This window comes from Leucopleurus acutus (genome assembly GCF_964270905.1).
Source record: "Leucopleurus acutus genome assembly, chromosome: 9".
Lineage (NCBI taxonomy): Eukaryota > Metazoa > Chordata > Mammalia > Artiodactyla > Delphinidae > Leucopleurus > Leucopleurus acutus.
The window spans coordinates 51246296-51268762 of NC_139144.1; the positions used below are offsets into that span (position 1 = coordinate 51246296).

At 39.2% G+C, this 22467-nt stretch overlaps 1 protein-coding gene across 1 annotated transcript in view; it reads right to left on the bottom strand.

Annotated features, from left to right (window-relative positions):
* Nucleotides 1–333: 333 nt before the first annotated feature.
* Nucleotides 334–22467, bottom strand: part of COL1A2 (collagen type I alpha 2 chain) — a 36015-nt gene continuing 13881 nt past the window's right edge. The window contains exons 16-52 of the mRNA XM_082846231.1: nt 22285–22338; nt 21650–21748; nt 21480–21524; nt 21274–21372; nt 20800–20853; nt 20533–20640; nt 20110–20163; nt 19910–20008; nt 18934–18987; nt 18386–18484; nt 17953–18006; nt 17406–17459; nt 17198–17251; nt 16875–16928; nt 15847–15891; nt 14581–14679; nt 13286–13393; nt 12570–12623; nt 11588–11641; nt 10814–10867; nt 10663–10716; nt 10459–10566; nt 10029–10082; nt 9106–9159; nt 7951–8112; nt 7104–7211; nt 6326–6433; nt 5922–5975; nt 5726–5833; nt 5529–5582; nt 5048–5155; nt 4527–4580; nt 4298–4405; nt 3711–3969; nt 3109–3293; nt 2143–2385; nt 334–1304 (exon numbers count right to left, since the gene is read on the bottom strand). Coding sequence (XP_082702357.1) covers nt 1158–1304; nt 2143–2385; nt 3109–3293; nt 3711–3969; nt 4298–4405; nt 4527–4580; nt 5048–5155; nt 5529–5582; nt 5726–5833; nt 5922–5975; nt 6326–6433; nt 7104–7211; nt 7951–8112; nt 9106–9159; nt 10029–10082; nt 10459–10566; nt 10663–10716; nt 10814–10867; nt 11588–11641; nt 12570–12623; nt 13286–13393; nt 14581–14679; nt 15847–15891; nt 16875–16928; nt 17198–17251; nt 17406–17459; nt 17953–18006; nt 18386–18484; nt 18934–18987; nt 19910–20008; nt 20110–20163; nt 20533–20640; nt 20800–20853; nt 21274–21372; nt 21480–21524; nt 21650–21748; nt 22285–22338 — 3363 coding nt within the window. The 3' untranslated portion in view covers nt 334–1157. The remainder of the gene's footprint in view (nt 1305–2142; nt 2386–3108; nt 3294–3710; nt 3970–4297; nt 4406–4526; nt 4581–5047; nt 5156–5528; nt 5583–5725; nt 5834–5921; nt 5976–6325; nt 6434–7103; nt 7212–7950; nt 8113–9105; nt 9160–10028; nt 10083–10458; nt 10567–10662; nt 10717–10813; nt 10868–11587; nt 11642–12569; nt 12624–13285; nt 13394–14580; nt 14680–15846; nt 15892–16874; nt 16929–17197; nt 17252–17405; nt 17460–17952; nt 18007–18385; nt 18485–18933; nt 18988–19909; nt 20009–20109; nt 20164–20532; nt 20641–20799; nt 20854–21273; nt 21373–21479; nt 21525–21649; nt 21749–22284; nt 22339–22467) is intronic.

The window sequence follows — 22467 nt, forward strand, 5'->3', positions numbered from 1 at the left end:
CAATTGCCATGTTGCTTAGGTATTATGTATTTTGAGTAGGGCAAATGTTTAACAGTTCAGAGAAGGAATCTTCCCCATGTTATAAACTGAAACTCAGAAAGGTAAAGCACTCAAGGTCATTTAGCCAGAAGGAGCTGAGCCAGAATTGGAGTTCAGATCTCCAGGGTCCTTGTTCTCCGCTCTTTCTACCATACCAAACTGCCCTTTTTGCATAGTTCCTATCTAATGAGAAATACTCGGTCTAATGGCTGGTTAGAGATGCTATAATCCATATTTATACTGCAAAGAGCATTGAAGCAAGGAATTCTACTCAATATTTTCTTTGGAAAACCAAACATGCTTTATTTCATTTTTTGCACAATTTATTTAAACATCTCACATATACAAAATAGGTACAATTTAATTTTTCTGCTTGTCCGAGAAACAAGGCTTCTTTGGAACCATGGGAGAGGATGAAAATGAGACTGGCAAAGAACAAATGCTGAATTTAAAGAAGAGGACAATGTTGGGCAAACGATCCACTTACTTTTATTCGGGAATAAGATGTAAAGTACTGATGTTAAATCAAATGAAAAAAAATACACAATATAACTCAACACAGAGGAGTATTTCTTCTCACATTCTCCTAGCACCATCAACATTCTTCAAGTATCTGAAATACTATTAGTTAGCACCTTTGTATTTTGAACAAAAAACAGATACCTCAGCTCAACTCTGTCTAGGTCAGCACCTAATGGTGTGGATCACACTCACAGGAAAGTGTTTTGAGGTAGTTTACACCTTTGGAAGTTTGGGTTTTAAACTTCCCTCTGTGGAAGATATTCAAAAGCCACAAGTGGTGCAAATGTTCATGGTTTTTATTTTTCAATTTTTATTTTGGTTTTCTTACAAAGGTTGACATTTTCCACAACAAGTTTAAGACTGTTGAAAAAAAAAATTCCAGATTTTTGGAGAGGGGGAAAGGGAAAGGGAATTAATTAAATCGTATTGCACAATGCTCTGATCAATCCTTCTTCTTCTCTTTTGCCCACAATTTAAGCAAGTAGATGTGCAGAAGAAATGGAAGGATTCAGCTTTCAGTTAAGAAAGAAGAAAAAGAAATGGCCAAGAGAGAAATTTTTCAGATTTCCTTTTTCTTTAATTTAGGTTGAGTTCATTTATTTGAAACAGACTGGGCCAATGTTCAATCTGATTTCTTGGTCAGCGCCACCGATGTCCAAAGGTGCAATATCAAGGATGGGCAGGCGAGATGGCTTATTTGTTTTATATTCAATGATTGTCTTTCTCCATTCATTTATCTTTTTCTGTTTAAAAAGAGAAGAAAAATATACATAAAGCAGCACTATTACGGAACCTAACCATCTTGTATAATATTATATAATTATATATTGCATACAATTGTATTATATAATATATAATTATACAGAACATATATTTATATATAATTATATATATATTAGATAATATATATATAACTATATGTTATATAATATTATATACTAGATATTATAATAACCACTTTTTGGCTTATGTCCTTCTGAAGATGTGTGTCTCAGATCAACAAGTGTATCTTTGAAACAGTAGCATCAGGGCTGTCTTTACAGGGAGAGGTTTCCTACCAGTCTAATTTTATAAAAAAAAACGTTCCAATGCATATTCCAAGTGGCTTATTTCTACATTATCTTTTCAGGATGTGTGTGGTAGGGTGGCTATGCAGTACTACTATTAGTGAATTTAAATTTTCTTCAATTTATAGTATATTATAGAGAAGGCATAAAGAAAAATTAAATATAGGTCATACTAATAAATAAAATAAAATACATATAACTATAAATTACAGTTTGGGCCCTTTTAACCTCAAGTAATTTTAAGTTATGGGTATACATCATCATTTAAGAAACTCATGTTAGAAGACAAATAACTAATACATGGAACAGAGTATATATTTCAGTATTTCAGAAAATTTCAGAAGGCAAGATCTGATAAGAATATTCTGAATTTACCATCTGAATTTAAACAAATACATTTATGAAAGAGAAATCAAATAAGTTTGGTCTCTCATTCATCTGTTCATTTAATGGTCTATGCTCCACTATCCCACTTCCCAAATAAATGTTATTCCCATACTTCACTATTACTTACAGAGCAGCCATCTACAAGAACAGTGTAAGTGAATCTGCTGTTGCCCTCGGCAACAAGTTCAACATCATTGGATCCTTGCAGAATGACAGCCTTTTTCAGGTTGCCAGTCTCCTCATCCATGTATGCAATGCTGTTCTTGCAATGGTAGGTGATGTTCTGAGAGGCATGGTTGGCCAGCAGGCGCATGAAGGCAAGTTGGGTAGCCATTTCCTTGGTAGTTACTCCTTCAACATTATATTCAAACTACAGAGAATAAGATGGGCATTCCAGTTAAATGAAGAAGGACTCAGATACTAAGAGTCAAATTTAAAAAAACAGTCTGGTATAGAGAGGAATAATGGACTCAGATCTGAACTTGTACTTTTAAAGGAAACTCAATTCACTTGTCTTTGAAATATAAGCTACCTAGAAGGAACATAAGAACTACCAAGCTGAGGCAAGTCATCTCAAAAAGGGACCTGTTTCAGATAAAGCCCAGATACACACACACACACACACACACACACGCACACGCACACACACACACACACATATATACGTGTTTCTTTTTTTAAAATAAGAGAGCAAGGATCTAGAGATTCAGAGCCCTTTAGTTTTCTATAATTCCCACCAATAAAGTTGAAAACTTTTAATTAGAAATTCAGAAAAGCTCATATCTTGAAAATACATGTGGCATGAGTACTGGACTACATGCTGGCCAGTACTCCTTCACACTTAATGACATTAGTCAGTGTCTCCAGCGATTATCAATTAAGTCACATTTGAATAATTATTTTTGAATTATATGGATATGTCTAATCAATCCATCTTTAACGTGCAATCTAGGATATAACCAAACCCAAGAACAGAGCAGGTTCTTTTAAAAAGCCCATTTTGGTAAAGGGCTAAAATGTAGATAATTAAAAAACGAATAATCCGAACAAGATATTATTTAGTAGGAGAAGGAATGTTTGTAGGATTCCTTACCTGGGTACCACCATTGATAGTTTCTCCTACCCAGACGTGCTTCTTGGCCTTGGAACTTCTGTACCAGTTCTTGACTGGGATGTTTTCAGGCTGAGCCCGGATGCAGGTTTCGCCAGTAGAGAAATCACAGTATACTTTGATAGCATCCATAGTACATCCTTGGTTAGGGTCAACCCAGTAGTAACCTTTTAGAAGAAACAAGACCCAGATCATAAAACCTCTCATTGAGTGGCATATAGGTTCTAATAATTACTAGTCAAAGATTCTGATTCCCATAAGTAACAGTTCTGATTGTACTGTTATATTGTCTACTCCACGTTAACAGGAAGAGGGTGGCTATTTTCTAAATTAGACAGTTCCTCCTCTCCTCTCCATGAAAATCAAATCAGGGTACATATTACCATGAAAAGGGCAAAAACAGATATCAAGACAATCTTGAAAATGGGTGCTGGTTGGGAGAAGAAAATGTTTTATTAAGTGGGTATGATTTCACATAATGCAGTTTTTACCCAAATACCTTTTTCCTCTAAATATCAGTGGGAACTGATTTTGAAAAGCCTAACTTGTGAGAAGGGTCATTCTGGTTGGACATCTCAACCTACCACTGCTCCATTCTGGGTGGCTGAGTCTCAAGTCACGGCATGTGCGCGCTGGGTTCTTCCTAGAGCCTTCTGGAGTAAGAAGAGTCTCAATCTGGTTGTTGAGAGATTTCAGAGTAGCATCAACTTCATAATCCTTGGGTCTGAGAGATGGTGGTGAGCGAGGCTGGTCAGCCCTGTAGAAGTCTCCATCAAAACCGAAGTCATAACCACCACCACTGGGGCCAGGAGGGCCAGGAGGGCCAGGAGGACCAGGAGGGCCCTGCAGAGTGTAAGTAAGAAAGAGGAGGCTTTGTATTTGGTTACAGTGAGAGAGAATGAGAGCAGGTTTTCCGTCAGGATTCACACAAAAGCATGTTCTAATAAGTAAAAAAGAATCAAGTTCATGTAAATAACAACTTGCTCCCAGGCATACTTGCAGGGATGGGTTTATAGAGCTCATTGCATACAGACAATTTTTATATATTTTAGAAAACATACAGAAATGGGGGACTACTTTAATGTGTTGTTGTAATTGTCTTGGTTTAGTCTAAAGAAGATATTCCCTTAGGTCAGTGATGCCCTTTATTATTTCCCTAAATCATACTTACAGAAGGACCTTGGCTACCCTGAGAGCCACGAATGCCAGCAGGTCCGACTGCACCAGGATGTCCAGTGCGACCATCCTTGCCAGAAGGGCCAGAAGGACCAGAAGGGCCCTAGGGAAGAAGGAAACCAAGTCTGTGTGAGCCAGCAAAAACCCCACAAGGGAGAAGAGGTCTGGGGCTCACTGCCTGCCATAGGCTCCTTTCAGAGATAAACGTCTCTTAGTTGACCTACCCTAGGACCAGCAGGACCCACAGTGCCAGGAGCACCTTGATCGCCATGATGACCCTTTAAAGAGAGAATAGGAAAATCACACTTTCAGAACATATGTCGATACACAGATTTCAAAAAATTGAATGGAAAACTTTAGTTTCAATGGACTCTGGATTGAGAAAATTGAAAATGTAAAATGGGGCTCTTTTCTCTCATTATGTCTATTATATTCAGTTATTTTTTTCTACAAGCCACTTCAGAAGTGCAATATTAGTCATTCCTCTGATTATATTTATTTTAAGTGGGGTTGAAGGACATTGTTGCCAGGAGATTTTAATATATGTATATTTCTATCTCCCCTAACCCTCACCTTTTCATGTTGGGATGAAATAGCATTACCTCTGAGCTATGGAGTTAGAGAACGGGAAGTGAATATGATGTAGGACATTTTAGAACAATAGCAGTGAAATTGTGAGGAAGTTCATTCTGTGTTGAAGGACTTTAAGATCTGTGTACATGCTGGTTGTCCACATTGTACTTACAGCAAGACCAGGAAGACCCTGCAATCCATTGTGTCCCTTTAAGCCAGGAAGACCTCTGGGCCCCTTATCACCAGGCTCTCCCTTATCACCTCGAATACCTTGTGGGCCCTATAGAGAAAAAGGACAGATAGGACATTTACCTTTGAAAGATGACACTCAGTTCTCCACAAATATTGTTCAATCTGTTTACAGAGATAATTCAAGACATGCAAAGGTCTAAAAGCCATGTGGGTGCTACTCCCAACTCTTAATCTGCTTTAGTTGAGCTGTCTGTAAAGTGGCTAAGCGTTGTGATAATTTAATACAAATAAGAATAGATTTGAAATATAAGAGATTAAAAGGTATTTGTAGCAACTCTCCACATGGACTAAATTTTCAAAAAATATATAAAATCCAGTTTATGTATTATTTATCTTTTTTAATGTACAGTGTGGACTGATCCTCCCTAACTGTTGTATAGAAATCTTCACCATGTACGTACACTAGGACCTCTTGGACCAACAGCACCGGCCAGACCAATGGGACCAGAAGGACCCTGTGAATTAGAAAAGAAAAACAATTTATCAGCCAAGCCCAAGATCCTCCTCCCTAGGCCACCACAGTTCCCAGGTGTGGGGAGGTCAGAGGTAAAGCCTGCTGAGGATGACAGCATTAAGGGACTGGTGTTTATAAACTTACAGGTTCACCGCGGTGTCCATGTTTGCCAGTTGGACCCACAGGGCCTTGAGGACCAGGTGCACCCACAGTACCAGTGGGACCAGCGTTACCAGGGTAACCACGATCCCCCTGCCGAAGGCAGAAATGAAGCTTAGCATCAATCTGGCCTGTAGTTTAGTCCCTTTTAAGTTAGAGAACAACGGTGAGGTGTACTGACCTTGTGTCCAGCTTGACCATCGCGGCCTGGGGGACCATCATTCCCAGGGTTGCCCTGTGAAGACACCATGCCAATTAAGGTGCTTAGGGAGGCTCTGTAGCTCACTGACCCCTACAGTTCAGCTATCTGCCTTCATTACTCCCAGTGCCCAATGGAGAACCCACTCTTCAGGCTGTTAAAAATAGGAACAAGAACTTGCCAACCTAGATTTTTATAGAATTTTCTTTTTAATATGTTGGCCAACTTGAAGTATGCTACTTGAAGACTCATTCCCTAGCCCAAGTTATTTTTAGGATTGTCAATACTGGGAGTGGTGAGTACATGTAGACCTCAGCTCAGGATACAAAGTTACACACAAGGAAGTACTGCTAGGTTACATTTTACAAACCAAATGTTGGACTCACATCACGACCAGCTTCACCAGGAGCACCATTGACGCCAGGATTACCCACAGCACCAGGGGGACCACGGGCCCCAGTTGGGCCTGCAATGCCGAGAGGGCCAGGTTCACCCTAAAGAGGCAGAGAAGACAAAATTCCTCTCATTGGATTGAGTGCCACTCCCATTCTCTCAAAACAACGTTAGCCAGGGGATTCCAGGTTTAAGCGAGAAGGTAGATTGAAAGTGAGTGGGCCACATAATGGTAAGAAGTGTCATTAGTGTCATCTTTGCCCTTCTCCTACACACTTAGATGGTCAGCTTTATGTACTTTTGGAATGTTGCTCTGTACAAGGTGAGTCTAGTTTCATCTGATTTTCCAAATAAAATGAATTCATAAAGTTGAGAGAGTTTATGGAGATTAGATGGTTCCTAGTTGCTGTCATGTATTAGGTTTAATAGAATGATTCAGAACTTCTGGAGTTTCATTCTTCCTACAGGATAGATGATGCTAGCATTTCATACTGCAGAGGAGTAAATGCAATTAGAGCTTATATCGTTTTTAAGCATGTAAAAAGAACAAAAATTGTTCTGCATAATGTTAAGCTGTGTTTTTATAGCATGTGTCTAAGTAAGGTGGTATTAAAGCTTCTTAGATAAGTGACATGTGATCTGTATAAAGAAAATGCTATGAATAAAAAATCTTAAGTGGAGTTATTCACTGATCAATCTGTCACAGTTGAAGTGGCAGCTTTTAAATCTTTTCTTATGTTAATGAGAATAAGAATGGTGTCAAACACTCACCACAGATCCAGCAACACCTGGTAGACCACGTTCACCTCTAGAGCCTGGGAGACCCAGAAAACCAGGAGCACCAAGAAGACCTTGAGGACCTGGGGTGCCAGGAGATCCCTAAACAACAGTAAAAATACTGGGTATTACTGTAAGACCCTAGGAGACAACACAGGTTGGCTTGAGGCTTCTGAGAATGAGTTTATCCTCAGTTTAGAAAAAGGCTAATGACCTCTTATTAGTAGAACATATCTTTGGCTATCTTTTCTCTAGTGAAGACAATGAGTTTACATCTTGGCATGTTTATTTCTTTGTACCTGGTTCCTCCTTGAGACCAATGGAACAACATTTAAAAATATGTGGTTGGGATTAATGAAGCCATCTTGGAGTGAGGGAACAGAGTTCTTATAGAATTTATGCTGGGAAGCAAATTTTGACCTTGGCCTCTAACTGCACCAGGTCTAGTAAAGTCACATTTCAGAGTAGCAATAATACTGCACATTGCATGTTTAAAAAATTGGTAGCTTACTGATATTGATTAATTTACAGTAGAGTGACCACAGCAATGGGATGCTGTTCTAATCCCAGTACCAGTGAGGTACTCTCACAACAGCTTAAAGGGCTGTATTGATAAAACAGTGAGTTCCCTCACTTATTGTCATCTCCATCTAGTGCCTTCTGAGCATCTGCTGAAGCCATGACACCTCAATATCTGTTGGATAGATTTCCTGGCTCAACTGAGCTCTACTTGAGAGCCCGCAATACTCATCAACAAATATATGCCACCTGAAGATTTTTACAAGGGATTTATATTAATTCAACACAAGGTATTAAGAAAGAGGAGTTTGAAATCACTTACAGCAGTACCAGGCTCTCCAGAGGGACCCTTCTCACCAACAAAGCCAGGGGGGCCAGAAGCACCTGTTTCTCCAGTTCGACCAACTGGACCTTGGTCACCACGAGGCCCACGAAGTCCTTCTTTACCAGCAGGACCAGGGGGACCAGGGGGGCCAGTGATACCCTGTGAGCAAATACATGAGGTCATTTACTTTCTGTTAATCATCACAGATGGGAGAGAGCAGCTGAGGTTCTAAATATTAAGATGCAAACAACTTGAAGCAACAAAATAATATCCTGGTCACTTTGGAGAAATGTTTAGAAGTCTTAACAGTCTTTCTTGTAGAAAGAAGCAACTTTCATCTTCCTCTCCTGGGGCTGTAATAAAGTGAACAACCGAGGCAGAAGCTATGGCAAATGTCTGTGAGAAAAAGCAATGTGGTGCCACCAGCCACCTGGCATACTGGAATCAGAACTACGTCGAGTTATAAGAGCTAGCTGTAAATGAATGGGAATTTGGGTTTTGGAGGACTCTGCTTGTTTCTTTTTGAAGAAAGCCAATATAGGCATTTTGCTCATAATTGAGGAATCACATATGCTCTCAACTAGGTTTAATTAAATGCCTACAGGGAATGAAGATTTTTCTGTTATGAACCTGTGAAAGGATTCCAAGAAATCAACATCTTCGCTATTTTTTTTCCCTGAAACCTTAACCAGAAGACTTAATCCTTTGTAATTAATTAAATTCTCTTGAGTCCTGACAGGAGAGTCTGAATCAGAATTAAATTAGAGGCCAAACCACCTTTAAATTCAGGAACAATTATACTTTAACAACGGAGGCAGAATGTTGGCCATAAAGGGTAATTAGATATAGAAATATCTGATATGTGACTAAAACTGTTCTGTTTTTTATTTTTAACAAAGAGACCATGCCCCTAAAAGGGGACAAGGGGACTTATGTTCACATGAATAAAAGCCTCTTAAACTGATATTTCTAATATAATTTCTGATGATTTTGCCTTAATGATTCAGAAAAACTGATTTCAGATTAGGAAAGTAATAGCAAAATATTAGTAGCATGTTTTTCATAGGGAGTTTCATACCAGTTTCTTACTAGAGGCTAGGGATTTTGGCTAGAGTAAATAAATGAAGACACATTTTGAAGTGATTTACTTACAGAGGGTCCAGGAGGACCAGTCCTTCCAGCAGCACCAGGGAAACCCGTAGCACCCTAAGAACCAAGCACATTAAAATTCCACAGTCAGCACCAACTCCAGGAATTTGGGTAAGATGGAAATTTCTCCCTTGGAAAATCCTCAGTACACGTGACCAAGGATGGACCAAAGAGTAGGCAGTGACAGCCTCAGGTAGGGTATTATGTTAAATATACCCAGGACCCCGAAGACCCTCCATCTCTACACAGCTTCCTGACCAGCATGCCCCCAGTTGCAATGCCTATATTTTGCATTAAGGTTCTGATAGTTCTTTTTTGAAATGCTAACATATTGCCTGATGGTTGTAAAAGCAAGAAGACAAGACACTATACTATTATTATATATGATCTGTATATATTAATAACTTAACCACCTGGCTGGCTGCTAAGGGAATGGACACTAAGTAATTTTGTTTGCAGAAGAAGGTATAATAAAAGACCAAGTGTATTAATTGCTGTCCAATGAGAGGAGGAAGAAGTCAGTGGAGTTGATTCCTGGGGAGCTTTGGGTCTCTAGGAAGTCAGTGTGATAGCACTGGACACCAAGGGAAGGGACCTAATCAGGCAGAAGAAGGGGGGCATCAACAAAATGATAAAAGGTACCAAAGAAATATTTTACCCATTTCACAAACTACTTGGGGTTAACTTTGGTTATCACTACCTCAAGTGAAGTGGTAGCAACATACAGTGCACTGAGTTCCAGCTGGGATTAAGTTAACATTCCATGAATCTGATCTTGACTTCATTATCAGAATTTCTTTAAATAGTTAGCTTGACTCTCAAGACTCTCATTATAGTCCAAATTACCAAAAATTTCCAAACTTTCAAGTTGTCCCTAATAGATTCTGAAGAAAGAAAAATTATCAGAATACACTGTAAATACTCACAGGGGGGCCTCCATCACCACGACTTCCAGCAGGACCAGGGGGACCATTTGGACCCTAAATGGAAACAAGAAAAGATGGTCAAATCAGAAAACAATCTTTATAAATGTTACTCTTTTCTTCAAATGGATCATTCCCATGTCTATTAGAATCAAATCTAGAAATGTAAAATGATTATCTGTGTTATATAAAATAAATGTCCGTACTTCAATATTACCACCTTTATGGGTAATCAAAGAAGTGAGATAAAACAATATTTATGAAACTTTTATAATGTGTAAAGTGGTATGCAAATGTTAACTCTTATTTTAAAATTGTCTTCTATCTGGTATGTTCCCTGATGTATAGCAGGCACTTGATTGATTTATGCTGAGTTATAAGATTTCATGGGTAACTGCAGAGGCTGTGTTGACCATCAGTGAATTCAACTTACAGCTGGGCCCGCAGCTCCAACGGGGCCTGTGGGACCAGTAGGGCCATTTTCACCCTTGGGTCCTTTGGTTCCTCTCTCTCCTTTAGCACCAGGTTGACCAGCAGCGCCCTGTTGGAAAGGAACAGTTATAGTTCAGGTGTTCCAACTTACTCCACTTGCTAACTTGGAATGTTTTCAGATTAACCTGTGTCACATGATACTCACAGCAGGACCAGCAAATCCATTGGGGCCAGCGGGACCAACCTCACCACGTTCACCCTAGGTGGGAAAAGGGATTTTAAAATGTCTTAGCAATCTTAGATTCATGAGTGTCTAGAAGTTATGAGTGTCTAAAACGACCCAGGTTTTTACTTACAGGGCTTCCACGAGGACCAGCAGGACCGGCGGGACCAGCAGGACCAGCTTCACCCTATAAGGGGGCCAGAAATGAGTTTGTCAGTGTTCCTCACACAAATGCTCAAAGAGGTAGGAGGCAGAGGGAACAGGCGTAGACAGTGGGCTCTTGCCAGAGTTTGCAATTGCATCCAAAGAGATAACTAATTCACATCTCACAAAGAAAAGTGAAATGGATTCTTACTCTGCATAATATTGTATTAATTTTGGAGGGTGAAATGGTATTGGTCATACACTTGCCAAAACACTATAAATCAGTGCCCACAATACCAGGAGGAGGACATTTTAATTTTTAGATGGACACAGGGCTGATCTATTTGCTGCAATTTGTGCTATACAATAAATAAGGTCTATTTTAAGTGGACTGTTCAATGTGAAATGGGCACACTATGTATTTTATTGATTTTTTTTTTTTTTTTTTTTACAATGAAGGCTTCAAGAAGGCTCAGTGCATTAGGATATTGTTAATGGGCAACCCCGAAAGACTTTAAAACAAATGATAGGGATTGAAGTATAGATCAGATACCTGGCACGTGTACAGGAAGGGAAAGAGAACTTTCAACACACAGCGTTTGTTTCGTGCTGCCCCATACTAATGGATAAGTTTTTAAATCAATGGGCTTTAGACCAAGCCATAAAAATGAATTGCCAGGGCCCTTTGGGGCCAGGGTGGCAGGGAATTTTAGATACCGCCATTGGCTCAGAGAGCTGCAACTCAGTGAAAATGCATGCTTACCCGGTCCCCGTTGGCTCCAGCAGGACCAGGGGCACCTACAGCACCAGGAGCACCCTAGTACCAAAAAGAAAACAAGTCTTGTTAATAACACCCCCATACCGTCAGAAGTGACCCTTGCTGTTTCCCCTTGCTGTGCTTATACAGTGACTGAACACTCTGGTGGACATCAAGAAAGCCTTTGAAGCATTTCAGTTCTAATTATCAAGATTATTAGAAGCCACTCTCAGGAGGGGAGTACCCTAGTGGTGAAGGTTATGGAACTAAGTCATGGGCAGGTTAGGAACAATGGGGAGATCTGAACTCTCTGCTCTTGTAAAATTCCCTGGAGAGTAGCAAATGACTAGCCTTGCTAAGAACTGTGAGGATTGTGTGAGTTGGAGAAAGGATATGCTGAATGTGCCACAGGGAGTTGTCAGGCCTGAGGGAGAGGTGAGAAAAGCCCAAGTGGCTTATGGCCTGGAAGAGCCATGATATCAACACTCTAGGTGAGATTATTATACCTTCATGGGATTATCATTGGCATCTCCATGGCATTAACAGTTAATCTTTGGAGCTGCTCTTTGAGTGATAAATTCTTAGGGTATACATTTGAATAAATAGGACCTTATTAGAGGTTCTGGCTTCCTAAAATGTAAGAATTATTGTTTTTTCTAAAGCCCTATGATAAACAATCATTTAATGTTCTATTAAACCTAGAGATTTTGGACTGTAGTTTGTACTTGGTATAGTTAACACTAAGGAAGGTAGAAAATTCAGGCTATGATTTTCAAGGGGATAAGTCCTCATTTGAATTTTTCTTTTGGAACATGTAAACTGATATTATTAGTCATAGGTCCAGGAAGGAACGGAATACTCTTTTACAAGACTTGAATCCCTCTTTTGTCAGTTCAGTTTTGGAAAGCTTCTCAACTCAAATTGAGTGAAATGTAAAACAAAACAAAACAGAACAAAACAATCTGAGTACCAACAGAATTCTACTCACACGAGCACCATCTCTGCCGTGGCTACCAGCATCACCTCTGAGGCCAGTTTCACCCTGAAAGTAAAAAGGAAGAGCAAATGTTTGTTTTCTGACCAAATTTTTGAATCAAAATTAATCCACAGTGTTTTTACAGAAGATGCTATAATACTTTTATTTATTTAAGATCTTTAGTAATGTTTTGATTCCCTACCATTCTATAAAATATTGAATGAGGAAAAAATAATTCAAGGCCCTTTCCAAGTTAGTGTTAAATATTCTTTTCTAATTTCCATACACCCTCCTGAAGCGTAATCAAGCAAGGTACAAATTCATGTGGACAGAATTATAAGGCAACATCACAATGGGCTTCAGTGCCTGATCACTCTTATGGCATAACTAATGCAGCAGCACGGTTGACAGCTGTTCAATATAGCTTCTTCCCATTAATTAGGGCAGGCTGAGGCATTATTGTTAGTGGCATTAAAATGAGCCTCATGTATTACTCAACACCATCTGTTTGTGTGAAATTCCATGGTAGCAAGGAATTTTGCCAGATTAGTGAGTTTAGAAATGCGTAGGTGCTAGGTGGCAGAGGGAAATGTATATAGATAGATATCAAAATGCTACCAGACCACCTGCCAAGAACTGTTAAAAAAAAAAAAAAAGTTGACCTTGCACAGCCTTCTTTGTGAGAGTTCATCAACAATATGTATTGAGGTCAAACACTGAGAGGCTACCTTTTCTCCCTTGCCTCCAGGTATGCCAGCAGCACCCCTTTCTCCTGGGAGTCCATTAGGACCAGATGGACCAGCAGAGCCTGGAGCACCAACCACACCAGGTTCGCCCTTGAATCAAACACATGTGAAATCAGTTATTTCTGTGGTACAAGAAGAAAATGAAGAGCCAAACTCTTGAAGCATTCCAATTTAAACATTTAATGGATAGCATGCTCGCCTGCTTAGACACAAAGGAGGCCTACTGAAAGGAGGGAGAATATAACCGAGGAAGATGCTGTTAATGACACAGTGACTAAAGAGAAGAGGGTAGTAGGATGGGTGCCTGTGATTTTTCTATAACCTGCTCCCAGTCCTCTTAAGGGAGTCAGGCATGGGAGAGAAGAGGGTACGACAATGGAAGGCAGAGAGTGAAAAATGCCCACAAACGTTTTTCAAGGTGAAGTCTCTTAGCTCAGACAGGAAATGTGGAAAGAGACCTCATCAACGGGGGAGATGTTTACATTCTAATCTTCTTAAGAGTGTGGACTATAGCTTACATTTTTTTATAAAACCTTACAATTCCACATACTTAAAACCTGTTGACTAGCTCCTGAGATAAAACCCTTTGAAAGTACTTTCTCACAGAACCAATATTTCCTTTCTTACTTCCTCTCTCCCTCTTACCTTATTTTATTTTTTCCAATATCCTTCCATATACCAAAATAGCCTTTTATAGCAAATCTTTACCCCTTAAAGGTAAGAATCAGAAGTAATATGTTACCTTCTCTTTATTGTGGTTGAAGTAATCTGTTTTTCAGAAATGTGTAATTCCATCTGTTTTAAGATCTAAACCACAGATTCTATTTTGAAACACAAGTTTTCAGGCTTATGTTTTGGGGATGAATGTACTGTCCAGTTAATTTTTATCATCATAAAATTATCTTACTAAAATTTAGATTACTTTTTGAAAGTTTACTTTATGAAGCAGGACGTTGGGGAGGTAAAAGTTCATTCTCTAAAAATAGTGTCCAAATGGATACGATGTTTCTAGATTAAGACAAAAGCATAAAGAGTGTGATGAGAAAAGAGTGAAAACCCACACTAATTCATTTGTGTGTGTAGAACACTGGGGTTTTGCCTCTTTTGGAATAATTCAGGTCAGTTGGAATCAGATTGTTATTTACCGAGGTGGAAATCATCACAGAACTGGAAATAAGTTAAAAAAAAATCTGAGAAACAATTCATTTACTACTGTAAAGGATTTACTTATTCTAGAGCACACTGGGCCAAACCAGCAATATGTAACAAAGTTTTACCTTGTTCCCATCAGGCCCTGCAGGTCCAGAAGGACCTCGGCTTCCAACAGGACCAGTAGGACCAGCAGCACCGCTTTCACCTGGGGGACCACGCTCCCCCTGTGAAAAGGGGATTAGAAGAAGTGTTACACTGTTCATCATTTTCAGAAATACCATTTTACACATTAGAGTTCACACTTGTTTAGCTTTTGAATCCTAGTTCTGCCAAATGTCTAGTTTACTAGCAAATTATAATTATTTTTCCCTTAATTTCTCTACTAGTAAAATGAAGGGATGGGATGAGATAATCTCTAATGTCTCATTCAGCTCTAATGTTCTATGGCTACAACTCCAAAATTTGTTGCTTTTAGAGTGTAATATTCAACTTTTGGAATTCATTTCCTTTTTTTGTGATAGGTCCATAGGTAAAAATAGATGCCAGTTATGCACAGTACCATCATTTTAGGTGAATAGCAATGCCAGATGTAAATAAGATTAGATATTTCATATCTATGCTCTCTTTATACAATTGCATGCAATAGTGATGTAACAGCTATAATATAGTTAACAGAGAATACATGTATGAAAATGTGTGTATTTGTATGTGTGTCTATCTATCTATCTAAATATTTCCCAATTTGCATGTAAATATCACTACAACATAGTATTCTATGGTCCAGAATATTTAACATTTAAGCCCACATTGCAACTGTTTCAAAGGCCCTTGTCATAATTTGGTTCTATGATACTATGGTTCTATGACAGTAAATTTGTTTGGGCGTCCTAGCTATATGGTAACTAGCCACATAACAATATACTTTAGGGGCCAACTAATCTTTCCAGTTATTCTAATGACCACAGACAAATGACATCAATTTATTTAATATTTAAAATAAAAGTAGGCTCATGATTTCCTCTTTTAGACTTTGAACACCAACACACATTGGAAAAATTGATTTTAAATCTTAGTAAGATATTACTTTTCCTTAGCTCAGGTCGAGCCACTGTCATAAATATATCATACTTGTTTGTATAAATCACTGAATATAATACCTATATTAGTTCATTTATGTTTCTTATAATCCTGTGGTTTTTAAATAAGAAATATGAGCAATTACATAAAAAGTCTACTGTCAATTTAGAAATTGAATATTCTCTGCAGATTATGTTTGACTACAGAAGAGTGTCAGGAATTTGCTGTTACAAGGTCACCAATAGTTTTTAGGAGAAGGCACCATTTGTTTTAAAAACATTGAGAGAAGTTTATGGAAGTTAAGTAACACTTACTCTTGGACCAGCAGGACCAGGGAGACCAAATTCACCAGGGATACCCTAGGCAAAACATGAGAAAAAATAAAGTGTGAAACTTATGTATGTTCTCTAAATCCACATATGTTTATGATATTTAGAAAAGTTTTGAGAGTGAAATAAAGCCCGATAGGCTCTACCTACATGAGTGTATAAGTACACAGGCTATTAGGAACAAGAGAGCTTTCAGTGGTGTATGGAAAGATTTTAAAAAAGTGAGAATTTCACTGATATTAAATATATATCTATCCTGGAACCTGGTATCAGAAAATTTTAGTCTCTCATTATTTGGTTTATTGCTTTTTAAAAAGTGAAAAAAGACTATCTCCTTTGATAATATAATAAATAATGATGATGAACAATATCAGACATTGCCTATTTTTAGTTATATAACAGACTGCTTTCTTAATAGAAATGATCATATTCTGCACATTACCTAGTTAATTGTATACCCAAGTGTATCTCCTTTATTACTGACCAGCTGTCTCCTTAATGTGCCCCACTGTTGACAAAGGAGAGCAGGCCACAGAATGTAACTGAATTGAGGCACATTCATCACAATTACAGAAAAAATGACTCAGAACTCATGCCCTGATTGTGAATAGCAGTGTCATGTCTGAATGCCAAGAAAAACATTAAAAGCAATTTTTCAGGGTCTAGTTTGATGGAAAATCAGTGCATTTATTTTTTTTACTATGGAGAGGGAAATAATTTGTATTTTAACATTACCAAGAACAATACAAAAAGTAAGGCTATTAAATGGAATGTTCATGATATTGTACTTCCATAATGTGATGTTTCATTCAATCCTTAAAACAAAGTAATTTGAATGAAAATGAGTAACTTGGCTCATTCTCTCCATCAGTGTACCAACATATGTAGAACACTATCATTAACATATGAAATATGAAGTTTCCTTTTGCATATTATAATTGCACTGCAGTAGGGTATTTAACAGAGGGAAAGTCCCAAGTTTAGGCGAATTTACTATCACTTGCTTTACTCACCCTTTCTCCTGCTTTGCCAGCTTCACCAGCTGTACCTGCAGGGCCAGGCAGACCCTAGATGAAAAAAAGACAAACCTCAATCTTTATGGCTATATTTGGGGGATTTTCTAATAATTGTTTTTTTGGGGGAAATACCTAATATCAACATGATCACTAACTATTATCTGTTATTAAAGGATTACAGAAAAGTTTGCCTTGAAAAAATGTACGCTTCTTTGCTTCAGTTCTGAAACCATGTACTGTGTGGTGGGGAGAGTGTTATAGTTATTTACAGCTGGAGAGTCTGACCAAAAGCAGTAGTCTGTATGTTTTAGCTGACTTACCTGGAAGCCTGGAGGACCAGCGGGACCCTGTTCACCTTTTCCACCTGAGACACCCTGAAAGTGATAGGAAAGATTACATAAATAGAGATATATGCCACCATTGCTATCGAGCTACATAACTTTTAGACTGGAAAAAAAGAGATGGCCATTTTTGTGGGACTAGATTCATTTTAGTGCAAAATAGAGCAAGAGTGAGAGAAATACTCACCTGTGGTCCAGGAGGTCCCTGAGCACCATTGTTTCCATCAGGACCTGGAGCACCCTAAAATGTTCAACAGAAAGGCTCAGAGTTAGTTGCCTGTGAGTCAGACAATTTAAGATACCCCAAAGCCTCCCTCATGTATTACTTCCTCACAACAAAGCTTGTTATTTCAGCATGAATTGAACACATTGTGGCCAAGGCCCAAATACTACCTACTAACTTGTGATATGGCTCATAGGAAGTCCATGGATGAAGGGCAATTTATGAAAGTCAGAGAATGCTACTAGCATATTCATAGCCTTTTAATCATAAAATGAATTAAATAAAAACCAAATGCATCCATAAATATTTTTGACTTAATATACATTCTGATTCATCATAGCTCACTGCCTTCTAAGTGTGGTTAAAGAGAAAAGACATTTTGTGATGGTAAAAGGAAGCTTGGGGATGCCATCTTAGAAAGAAAGTGATGGAATGATATCAGATGGCCTCAAAAGATGTGTATCCTACGTGAATACTATGTGGATAGAGCCGCATAGAAGTTAGTACCTACCCGAGGACCGGCAAGACCAGCATGACCTTTTTCACCATTTTTGCCAGGATCACCCTATAATAAACATTAAAAAAAATACATTTAATGTCAAATTAACCATGACAATTTTGAAATGTGAATTTCTTGCCTTTTTTCTTTTTTTTAGATTCCTAGTCCTTGAATTCTGTTATTTAAGGCATGATCCATCGTCATGCAGCTCCAGATACAATAAAGTACACTTATGTCTGCAGGAGCATATGACTCAAGATGCGGATTTTCAGCAGGAACAATGATACACTGGAGGTCAACTTTTGTTGTGGTAAGTGGCTTGCAGTTTTCTTGTGTTGAAAGGAACCCCCTTGAGGTAGAGTGGACTGAGGCAGGAGAGAAATAAGAGTTCTGGTGAAATGTGGCAAAAAAGTGCCAAGGGAGAAGAGGTTCTGGTGATTCTTACAGTGGGGCCTTTGGGTCCAGGGAATCCGATGTTGCCAGGCTCTCCTCTTGCTCCAGCTGGGCCAATTGGTCCAGGCCTGCCATCAATACCAGGGAGGCCCTGAAACCAGAGTTTATTTAAAGTTTACTCAGCACAGGATCTCACAACCTCAAGCTTGTGATGCTGCCACAGGATGAAACAGAATCATTTTCTGATTGTATAGAGCTTCCTGTATAAAGTGTCAATAAATTACGAATCCACTTTCCTTTTCTAAATGGGATGTCGGTACATGCACATCCAAGTCAATCTCATATGTACACAATTCCCTCTTTCTCCTCTCTTTTCATACCCTTGTCACCCGCTTCAATATTCCCTGCCATGTTTTTCTTTTTCCTTCTCTCCTTTTGCTCCTGTGTCCATTTGGCCTCTGTAATTACAATCTATTACTTTGCATTCTCAGATATGTATGTGGCTAATATATATTTTCAATGTGTTCACATATAAATTAGCTACAGGAAACACTTGATAAGGGTGTAATAAGTGTCCTTGAAAATATAAGCGATACTTACCATCGGACCTTCTTTACCAGCTGGGCCAACATTTCCAGGGGAACCAGGAAAACCCTATAAAATAAATGAGGATGCTTTCCTATTGGCACTCTAACACATATACTCAAGGCTCCAATTAATTGAAATCTCACAAAAGCACTTTCTCCCCACTTTTTGTTTGTTGACTAGGGCAAAACATTAGGGGTATTAGCCACTAGCTGGGAGGTATGAAAGAGCTCTGAAAACTTTCTTCTTTCTATTTTTAATGCCTTTCCTTTTACAGAATTTTAGTGCAACTGACCCATTTAAAGATATCTCAAGAAACTGTTGAGCAACATACTATATGTGCAAAATGTATATATTTTTTTACCTTAGAATAGAAAAACAAATACTTTTAGTAAGTAATTTCCAAAGTGGATTTTTAAAAATTGCTATATTTGGTGTCTTTATTACTTGTTTATGGTACAATGACAGTTGATACTCATCCGTAAGAGATAATGGAGGCAAAAAATTACTCTATTGCTATGGATTAGAGTGTCTACAGATCTAAAGGTCATTTCTCCATAGCTAGTGTGATGCTGAATATATTACAGCACTTTGTGATCGCTGGAAAAATGATTCACTTATGAATCTAATAAACTGATAATGTATAGTCCTAATATATTTCATGAACACCTTATATAAAACTCACAAATTGAGATAAAAGATTCATGCTGATAGGAGAACCAACCTAATTTGGATATATTAAAATAAATCTATTCTTCCAAAAACCTCACAGCCATTGTATCAAGTAATAAATAGGAAATTTATGAACTAACTAAATTCGTCAAAATATCTACTGGGCTTTGATAAAGTTAAATTAAAAAGGGAACCATCAGCAAGTCTACCAACAAATTAATTTTTGGTTTTTTTTATTGTTGTCTTCAAATATTAATCATCCCTTTAGGAAAGGAAACAGTGCTAGGTGTGACTTGCTCAAAATCAATCTGAAACTTACTCGGGGTCCCATGAGGCCAGGCTCTCCGGGGCGACCAGAATCTCCACTGGGACCTCGCACACCAGCAGGGCCAGTTCCACCACGACTACCATGAGGGCCCTATTAAAAAGAAAGGGGAGGGGAGGTTGTTAACTCCAGTGACATACCCACGGCCAGAAGCATCAAGTTCCTTCCCAGGATGTGAGTAATAGACAACTTACCATGACACCAGCTCTGCCATCAGCTCCAGGAAGACCACGAGAACCAGGATTTCCCTGTAACAAAGTACATGAAATAGAAAAGAATTGGAGAGTATCCTTATATCAGGTAGGGCAGAATTTATTGAAACATGGCATGCATGCAAGAAATCTTGATGACCTTAAGGGGGAGATACAATCACAAACCAAACCAAAAAACTTCATCCAAACCCCAAAGGACTGTGTGGAGGAAACCTTCTGCAAAAGTAGGTCAACATTGTTTCCAGACCAATTTTATAACGTATCAAATTGAGAGTCAGTGATTTAATAAAGCAGATGGAAAGCAGATGTTTCCTTCATCTAGAAAATGCACTCAGCAATTCTGACCAGTTCCCAACGAATGGGTGCCTCTGGTGTGTCTGGGTGTCAAGAGCATTTGGAACCTACCCTCAGCCCAGGAGGTCCTGGGGGGCCAGCGGATCCAATTTCACCAGTGGTGCCTCTCTTTCCTTCTTCGCCACTGGGACCAGGAGGACCTGTGGGCCCAGCAGCACCCTATTTAATGAAAAAACAAAAGAAGGGGTCACAGGAAAAGTAAAATTTGTGTTCATATCTAGCTAGAAAAAAAAGTAATAACTTAAAAAAAGTGAAAGTATTACTTTTTGGATTGAAAAAGTAGTAACTCCATAAAATTGTGATTATAGAACTACTTACGGGCTCGCCCTTGTTGCCACTCTCTCCTTTGGAACCAGCTGGACCAGGCTCGCCCTAGGGTCCAACACAAAACAGTGGTCAAATGACAAACATTTGTCACAACTCTCTGGAAGACAAACATCAGGGGCTATTTACAAATCAAAGTAAAGAGAGCTTTAGTTCTCTAAGAAATATGCTCAGTTCATATTTAAACGACCTACCGGGGAATGGTCTTGGTTGAAAGGACAAGACTGATATAATAGAAGTGTGCCTCACTGACCTTTGGGTACTGTTCTAGGATAGCAGAAGGGGTGTGTCTGTGTGTGTGTGAGGGAGAGAGTATACATAAGTGTGCCTGAACTTACAGAAGAAATACACACTGAAAACGCTAAGGAAGAAATAAGGATAAGACGACAAGATGAAGTCTAGATGGGGATGAAGTGATGGTAGAGCTGGTATTTCAGAATGATGAAAGCATCAGCCATGACCACTTACAACAAGTCCTCTGGCACCAGTAGCACCAGCAGCACCAACAGGGCCAGGAATACCCCGGGGTCCAGGGAGGCCAGGAGCCCCAGCAACGCCTGGAAGGCCCTGGGAAAGAAACGCAGCATGGTCCCTCATGAGGCAACTGGCAGGAGAGACAGCATCCATTAAAATACCTTTAAAACCACAGCAGCACATTTTAGCCATATACTCACGGCAGCACCCTTAGCACCATGAAGGCCATTGGCTCCAGGGTTGCCCTGTGACGAAAAGGAAGGGAGAAAGATATGGTTCACAGGAGTATTTCTGCTCTTCTTTGACCCCACCTTCATTCTTTTTGTTTTCTTCCTTCTACTCAATGAAGTTAATGACAGTGGCTACTTACAGGAGGTCCAACAGGGCCAGAAACACCTGGAAGACCCACTTCACCACGGGAACCCGCGGGACCAGCAGGACCAGGGTTACCGACAGGTCCAATTTCACCCTAAAAACAGGAATGACGCTGAGGCATTAGTCAGCAAATAATGAAATAGCATATCTCTGTTTTTAGGTGGCCAAGTTTTATGAAGGTTCTTCAGAATTACAATAATTTCCCTTATCTGATCTGGTACCACAGGTTGGGGTTTGTGTTCCTATTTTCCTGGCCTGGTTCTGCCATCTTGGCTACCATTGCTGTCTTCACCTATCTCTGTCTCTCTTGGTAGAGACTCTGGTTCTCAGCCAGTCAGTCCCAGCTAGTTTGGGAGTATCCCAGAGGAACCCCCAGGGAATCAGTTTCCATGTTGCCATCTCTACCTATGCTCATAGTGCTTGGGTACAGAGAGATCATCTATTTCAAGTTTAGAGTGAGAAAACTGGTCATTCTGTATCTGAGAAAACTGGTCACTCTGTATCCATTTCGAAGGAGGGACTAATTAAGCTGCCTGTTCTGTAATTATCTATATGCAAACACAGTCCCTATCTTTCACATCACAATAAAATGTTTATCAAGGTAATGACAATGGTCACCAGCATTTTTACCTTGGGGCCAGGAGCACCTGGGAAGCCTGGAGGGCCAGCAGACCCAAGAGGACCCTGAAATCAAAGAAGAAGGTGGAAAGAAGTTTCCTCTCAGCGAATTAACAAAACAATGGGATAGGGAGGGTGGGAGGGAGGGAGACGCAAGAGGAAAGAGATATGGGAACATATGTGTATGTATAACTG